The sequence below is a fragment of the Phyllostomus discolor genome, chromosome 14 (assembly GCF_004126475.2).
Source record: "Phyllostomus discolor isolate MPI-MPIP mPhyDis1 chromosome 14, mPhyDis1.pri.v3, whole genome shotgun sequence".
Classification (NCBI taxonomy): domain Eukaryota; kingdom Metazoa; phylum Chordata; class Mammalia; order Chiroptera; family Phyllostomidae; genus Phyllostomus; species Phyllostomus discolor.
Genome location: NC_040916.2, coordinates 35,362,186 through 35,370,414, shown reverse-complemented (window position 1 = coordinate 35,370,414; position 8,229 = coordinate 35,362,186). Strand labels below are relative to the sequence as shown.

At 49.5% G+C, this 8,229-nt stretch overlaps 1 protein-coding gene across 1 annotated transcript in view; it reads right to left on the bottom strand.

Moving 5' to 3' along the window:
- Positions 1-739: 739 nt before the first annotated feature.
- The window catches only part of FAM102B (family with sequence similarity 102 member B), a 54,655-nt gene continuing 47,165 nt past the window's right edge, over positions 740-8,229 (bottom strand). Inside the window, exon 11 of the mRNA XM_028502917.2 lies at positions 740-4,835. Coding sequence (XP_028358718.1) covers positions 4,793-4,835 — 43 coding nt within the window. The 3' untranslated portion in view covers positions 740-4,792. The remainder of the gene's footprint in view (positions 4,836-8,229) is intronic.

The window sequence follows — 8,229 nt, the reverse complement described above, 5'->3', positions numbered from 1 at the left end:
TGCTGTACGATCCCGTGTGCTGGGGAGGCAATCGGAGGGTTTTCCTGGAGTGCCCAAACCCCAGCCGCTTCTGCTGCTCTGCCGGCAAGCAGGTAGGTCCCTGCCTCACTCCCATCACCTTTCGTAACTGCACTGTCCAGGGAAGCCGGGGCAGTCTGCAGAGAAACACCTGTGGTCAGGCTCCTCCCGAACCCCAGTTCTTCGTCCCCTTCCAGTCGCCATCGTAACTGGGCACCAGCAGAGAGAAGGCCTTGGCAGCGCCCCTCCTTTGGGAGGGCAGTCTCGTCACAGGGAGGAGCCGCTTACAGGGCGCGGTGACGGCCTCCTTTCAGAGATGACCTTCACCTCCCGCAGTGGCACGCTCCTGACGGCCTTCTGTGGCCCGAGTGAAGACACGCATGTGGATGGGCACAAAGGCCAGGCTTTGGCTTCGTAAAACACCGAGTGCCTACCCAGGGGCATGCGCTTAACAAACATCCTACCACCTGGAAGAGTCAGTGGTGTTATCTTCATCCCAGGTCAGAAAACAGGTCCAGCGGGGGGTCCTCGAATGCAGGCTCAGGCCTCTCGTTCCGAGGTGCAGGACCACGCCACCGCGGGAGCCACTCGGGGCACAGAGAAATGTCCCTCCCTGTGAAGCCCTGGGGGGCGCCACCCCGGTCCTTTCACTGCTGCCCTCTTTCCTCGGCAGGTAGTAGACTCTCACCTGAACTTTTAAAGTAGAAACAACACTCCAAACTTTAAGATAGGATTTTTTATTGAACCTGTATGATTCACCTTGACATTTATTACAAATACTTTACAATAAAAAATTAGTTTTTGTAAAAAAAAAAAAAAGAAAGAAAAAACACTTCCTGGATTTACAGTTGTGCAGGTAAAACAAAAAAATATATGAAAATGAAGGTCATTCTCCAGTATTGATCTCCATATCAATACTAATGGAATCACTTCAATAGCGACTTTTTCATAAACATTTACATGACTGCTCGCAGCTGTATCAACTTCCACAAGAACAGATAAATGCAGAGGACAAAGGCAATCCCCCAAATAAGATGTATTTCCAAAAGATATAATGAAACTGAGTGTACCTTAAGTGTCTTCCTCTGCAAGGGATTTGGTCAATGAGGATCAGCCAGAGAGTTTTCTCACATACACAGGATGAACATAAACATTAGTAAATGCGGGACCACACAGCCTGTGTCAATTAAAACATCTGCCAGCTTTATCCTAGAGAGGAGTAGCTGGAAATCACTGCACAACCGTTTAAAATACACTGTGTGCGCACAGGGTGGGGCGAAAGTAGGTTTCCAGTTGTGACTCTGCAAAACAGAGTTTCTCCTTGGGTTATTATTAATTATTGTATTATTTTTCCATATGAACTGCAAACCTGCTCTTGCCCCGCCCTGTATATTATCACATGAAAAGTCACATATATAAGGGAATAATAAGGCCTGATTTCCAGAGCAGTCTTAAAAATGGGGTTAATACAGGCATACGTCATCCTTTACATTTATTTTTATTCTGTAACATCGCAGCTATTAAAAATTATGCATAGTACCTAAGCCAACACATCCGTAGCGGCAAAACACAACAGCAACTCAGTACCTGGTTACAGTCACGTGAGGTACCGGTAGGCGAGCTGACCGAGGCGAGTTTGCTGGCCGCCCCAGTTAGAGACCTGCTGGAACAAAGCGCAGCCCACCCCCTGAGCCCGGGCTCTTCAGCGCAGGGTTACATATCCTGGGAGCCTAACTCTTCCCAGTGCTTCCATAGCACGCTGACGCAGCCTGCCAGCTGGAGCTTGCCAAGTGGTCATTAGCATGGAAATCTTCAAGCCTGAAGTTATTTCTGGGTGTTTTATTAAAACTCGTTGCTACCTGACTGTGTTCTGACTGGAGGCTAGTAGACATTTTAAGGTTCTTGGTCTAGGCTTGGTCCGATTATACTCATCCAAGTTAACTGTTTGTGTGGAGAGCCTTCTCACGGCCACAAAGGGGCGTGAACCGTCCTGGTGTGAACCGAGGGCCCAGGGCCTGCCTGGTCCCCAGCCACCCTTCGCATCCCCTCTGGTCTCGGTCACCAGCACAGGTCACAGGAAGCGGGCTCCCGGCCTGCTGCTTCTGTAATTCCCCCAAACAAGGCATTTAGGACTCTTATCACAAATACTAGCTTTAAAATACCGTTAACCCTTTTTCTCTGGCATGAGGTCGGAAAATGTCCCACATCTGCAAATTCTCCAAAGACTGGGGGATCTGGAATTGGAGTTCAAGATTTAGAAATCAGTGTATTAAGATCTACTTTTTCAAATTCCATTTTCTACAGTCAAAATGAAACCAAATGAGTGGACTTGGTACTGAATAAGCAGATTTTTTTTTTTTTTTTTTTGCAATAGCTACATGGTTAAGATATTAACAGGACATGCTCTAAGAAAAACCTGGAGGTGAGGCAGCCGCTCAGGCAACCTGGAACACACACTTCTAAGGGCTGCAAGGAACGAGACGTGGGGGCAACCTGTGCGGGCGGAACAGCTAGAGCACACGGAATGCAGACTTCACTGGCCCTAGAGGCCACGCCCTCTCCTCTCTCCCCAGAGTTTCTGCTTATTTTAAATGTTTGTGACATTGACTCATACACACATCAAGGTGGTACCTAGTGGCTGCGACATGTATCAAGGCATGATTTTTATGCTTTTCAAAATCTACATTTCGGGTTTGAAAAATAATTCTGTATCCCTTTTAACTACGGAGAGCCAGGCCTGTGCACAGGTACCGGACAAGGGCAGCCCGGTGCAAGTCAGAGGGGTCAGCGCCCGGGTCACGGCGCCTTCGCTGGCGGAGCACATGACTGTCCTCACTGAGCTCGCCTGCAGTCCAGCCGTGAGCAGTCACTCAAAGCTGCACAGTCATTCGCAGAAGCGCCAATAAAAAATAGAGCCTAGGAATAATATTTTGAACATAGAAAAATAGGTTCTTAAAACATGTGATAATAAATCTCTAAGTAGCACTGTCATATCCCTGTTTAAAACTGTCTTTGATTTTTTCCTACAATACTCAGTGAACGCATCCTTCACCGGTTTGCTCCAAGGCAGCAAGTCTTCATCTCTCAAGACAACATGTTTCTTGGCGAAACTTAAATCTTTGGGTCAGTTGTTTTCCTTTCAAAACGAATCAGAAACAAGAAAGTTTGGGTGGCTCAGAAAACCCTGTCTCTTCACACTCAAAATATTCTACGTGGGGGTGTCATCTCTTTAAAAATCTCAGAATCTATTTGTAAAAGTAGTTTTGGGTTCATTTGGAATACCCAATCCTTGAAATATTAAAAAAAAAGAAAGAAAACCCCCAAAGCCCTCACATGAACTATTCAAATGTTCTCCAACCTCTCAATTTGGATATTAAAATACTATTTTCTTAAAAAAATAACATTTTTGCCTTATGCAAAAGCAATAACATTTCTGCCAACATGAGAATACCTAGACCAAAGAATTCTAACACACCACGTTACTTGGATGTGGTTTTGAAAGCCAAAACTGGGAATTTCTGGTTTTACACAATCTACATTTTGTCTTTCCTAAGTGATTCCAAGATCCTAATTTTAGGGTCTTTCCACACAGAAACTGCCACATAAAACCAGAAAGACTCTTCAGGTTTGTCTGCTGTGCTGGTAAGATTTCCTGACTTTAAAAGCTCTGTTTGATGTATGGCATAGTCCATTCTTGCCTCAAAACAACCGACTTCTGATGCAGCAAGAAGCAGGCACAGACCCCGATCACGGGGCGGGGGAGGGGCTGAGGAAGAGACCACAGGTGCGGGTGGGACGGCTGTCCCCGGCCTTGTCCACTCCCTCCCTGGAACGGTTCCCGGTGTCAGGTGAGTGTGGGCTGCTCTGCTTCTCATCGGGTCACCACTTCCCTCCAGTTGTTCTACACTCTGACTTGTGAAACCAGCAGATGTTACTCAGCTCGTTAAGACAGCTCTGATGTCAGGGTGCCTTACACCGAACCCCAAACTTCTCCCGAATCACTTACGACGCGCTGGTGGGAATTGTGCGGCTCATGTAGTAAGAACGAGGAACAATACATACTGCCTAACAGTGGCATTATACCCACTCGTGCATCTCAGACTTAAATACACTTGTTATTCCGTTGATACATTTAGATTAAGCAAGCATTTTACATGTCTCAACTGTAGTATAACTTTTCCTCAAAGCATGAACACCCACACTTTTACATCAATTGTTGTATTACAAAGAGTTAATGAACTTAGTACGATACTGCAGGTAGTATAATAAGGAAGATTTCCTTAACGGGAACCACAACTGTCTTGACAGAGTCGATGGGGCTGCCGTCCGCACTTACTGTCTCCCCAACATGCAGTTAGGAAACCAGGGCCCAGATCTGCGGAGCACCTCCATCGCGGGTTTTGTGCGTCGGCAGCAAAACCGGACGCCGGCGGGGAGTGCGGCTCTCCCCGCGGGGATGCTCCGAAAGGACGAGCAGTCTTTCGGGCGTGCCCCGCGCCGTGACCACGGAAGCCGCGGACCTCCAGGCACGCAGGCCGGCTGTGCGCGCTCCCGCCGCTCCGACGTCCCCTCGGTCCCCTCGGCCTCGGCGGGGAGGGACAGCGGCGGGCCCTCTGCGGGAATAAGCCAGCGCCGGCTCTCCCCTGGGCAGGCGGAGGGGCTCCCTTGGTAAAGAGGTTCGTGTTCTCGGGACGGACGTGCTGGAATCAACGCCTTGTCGGCTCCACAGCCCGCGTCCTGGACCCCCAGGGAGGCTCCCATCCCGGCCCGGCTTCTAGCGCTTGATCACGACCTGTTCATACGCTCCAGACGCCACCCTGCAGCGGCAGGAGGGGAAAACAGCTTTAACATAGTTTCTAGCAGTAGCGACCGAAACTGCTCCAGTTAGCCTGGGCTCCACAGACAGGGCGCGAGGCATTTTCTACTAGATTTGAGTTCCACAGGGGTTGGAGATATCACAGAGGGAAAACACGTGAATACCAAATGTCTATAATTAAGACACTGGATTAGTCCAGTCCCCGATCCTCTCTGATTTAACTCCCACAATAATCTAGTAACGGTTCCAAATTCCTACCCTATCAACACACTGTGGCAAAAATGTTTATTTATAAATCCTAGAATCAGTCCATCCAAGAACAAACATGGACTCACTGGCAGTTCAGGTCTTGCACAGAAATAATGGATAATAGGGTTTTCTTAAGATTTTACTTTTTATTTATTCTTAGAGAGATGGGAAGGGAGGGAGAAAGAGAAACATCAATCGGTTGCCTCTCACATGCCCCCAACTGGGGACCTGGCCTGCAACCCAGGCATGTGCCGTGACTGGGAATCGAACCGGCAACCTTTTAATTAGCAAGCCAGTGCTCAATCCACTGAGCCACACCAGCCAGGGCTGGATAATAGTTTTTCGTTGACTTAATAGTGTGGTGTTTTTGTTTTTTTTTTTTTAATCCTGATCTGAAGATATGTTTATTGATTTTAGAGCGAGAGGGAGGGAGGGAGAGACAGAGACAGACAGACACTGATTGGCTGCCTCCTGTATGTGCCTTGACCAGGAGGAATCAAATGCGCAGCTGGTGCACAGGATGATGCTCCAACCACCTGAGACACCCGGCCAGGGCAGTAGTGTGGTGTCCTAATGTAACCCTTCCCTAGGACGGGCAACGATTCTTTGAATCAATATGCAAATCTCTTTGTCCACGGTCTGTACTGTAAACCATGCCTGTTTAATATAGTTTTTAAAAAAAATGTTTGGTTTATTATTGGCTACCTTTTTTTTTTAGATTTTATTTATTTATTTTTAGAGAGGGAAGGGAGGGAGAAAGAGAGAGAGAAACATCAATGTGCGGCTGCTGGGGGTCATGGCCTGCAACCCAGGCATGTACCCTGACTGGGAATCGAACCTGCGACACTTTGGTTCTCAGCCTGCGCTCAATCCACTGAGCTATGCCAGCCAGGACTTTTAATATAGTTTTAAAGGGAAAAGGATCTTGAAGATGGGTTACTTGTTCACTAGCTTACTTTGACAGACTGCTGGTTGCACCCCTAAATCCACTCTCCCCTTGCTCCCAGTTTTGGCTAGGCACAGGCTGCTGGGCTAAAGACAACCGCTCCTCCGCTCCTCTGTGGACGGGCGCGGCCACGGGACCGGGTTTCCCCAGGTAACGTGAATGGAATGCAGAAGTGCCCGCTTCGGCCTTGGCTGCTGCGAGGAGAACTGCGTGCCTGGGGCTGGCAGCAGCCCAGCGCTGACGGCGCAGGTGAGGAGGATGGTGAGGGATGGAGCGGAGGGCACCTGCGTCAACGAATCACTTCCGGGGCAAAGCTGTATTTTGGGGTGTCTTTGTTATAGCAGCTCAGCCTTTGCCCTAGTATGCCAGGTGCTGACTGACCTTTATTGATAAAATATGAAGAGTCCTAAAAGACTCAGAATTTGCAAGCTCTGTGAATAAAGTACTCAGAGAAGGACTTTCTTTCTGGTTACGGCTGATGTGCCTTGGCCTGATGTTACAATGAAGCAAACGCACGTGCTCTCCTGTTTCCGGGAGGACAGAGGTTTTCCACGTGCTTGTGAACACAGTGTCTTTCGATGGCGGGACGGTTTATTTTTGCATGAGCCTCACTCTCCCCTGTCCTCGACCCCCCCTGAGTGGGTAGGAGGGGGCTGAAGGGGTGTCGCGTGGACAGAGGGCACTATGAACGCAGGTCAGCACCAGGCACCCATCCACTCACTTGCCAGGACGTCAGAGGCAATGTACTACCTGACATTTCGCGGGATATTCCAGAGGTCAGTCGGACCAGAAGAACCACGAGTGGTCTCTGCCCTTTGTGGAGCTCTAGGAGGGAATGCTACAAAACGGGAGTACGGTTGGGGTTACCAGCGCGCCACGGACTCAGCTGACTGCCCAGGGACTCCTGTTCCTACAGATTCAGTCTGAAGAAGCAGCAGGACTGTCCGCCACAGGACACCAGTGGATGGCTGCAGAGCACCGTACTTCAAAGGGGCCCCGGTGGCCACCGCTGTCCACTGGGGCTCAGCTGCACAGAAATGGCCTTCCCCGGGCGACAAAGGGGCAGCGGGAACTGGACTTCCCTCCTGCTTTGCCTGACTAGGATGCTGGGTGGAATCTGTGCAATGGTGGTGTCCGCACCCCGCACAACGGGCAGCCCAGGGCTGGTCCTCGGAGAAGGGAAGTAAATGAAGAAGCCCGACAATGGGTCCAGCTTGCTGCCTGAAGCTGTTTCCCGAGGCTCCTGCCAGCCCCTAGCATGGGGGGTGGGAGGGGGCCCCACCCACAGCTCTGCATGGCAACCAGAGGTCACAGCTCTGCGGTGCTGGGGGCTGGAATCATAGGCCAGGGTATCCGGAGCGGGGGGAATAACGGCTGGAGAATTTCCAGACTTGGTGAAAACTTCTAAAAACCAGTGCCCGAGAAACCTGCCAACCTCACGTCCCACAGTTCCATTTCACAAACAGAAGAAGCCGTCATTGGCAGTTCTCTGAGTAGGTTATTCATTCACAAGCCGGAGAGGTGCAATGGCTAAGTGCAACAAACAGGCGTTGGAATCGAAGAGACAAGGGTTTGAATCGTGGTGTTACCACCTACTAGTCTGACAGTCTTGGGTGAATGACCTTAACCTCTTTGTGTCTCTGTTTCTCCTTTTCAAGAACTAACAATAGTCTGTTGTGAGGACTTAAAGAGATCACGTAAGAGCTAAGTGAAACACACTTATTACTATATAATTATGTGTCACACTTATCACGCCTGTAAGTTCCTTCAGTTTGTTCCCACCACCAGGGATATCTCTGTCCCTCGTTCCGGCCTGGTAACTCCCACCTGCCTCTCATTCTCCCGAAGATGCTCTGCAGGTGCCAGCTCTTCCAGAAAGTTCTCTCTGAGTGAGGTCCCATCTCTCTTCTTGAGAGTCTTCTCCACTTCTCTGTTTTATGGTACTTATCATACTATTATAAAGTCTCTCCCACCTGCCAGGAAGGGCCAGGTAATGAGTGTTTTAGCTTGGTGACCCAGATGGCCTCTGCTGTACTACTTAACTCTGCCACTGCAGCACAAGGCATGAACAGGTGTGGCTGTATTTCAAGAAATCTTTCTTTACAAAACCAGGCGGTGGGCCAGCTGGGCCTAGGGCTACAGTCTGCCAACTCATGTGCTAGAACATAAGCCAGCTGAGGTGAGAGCTGGTCTTTCCTCT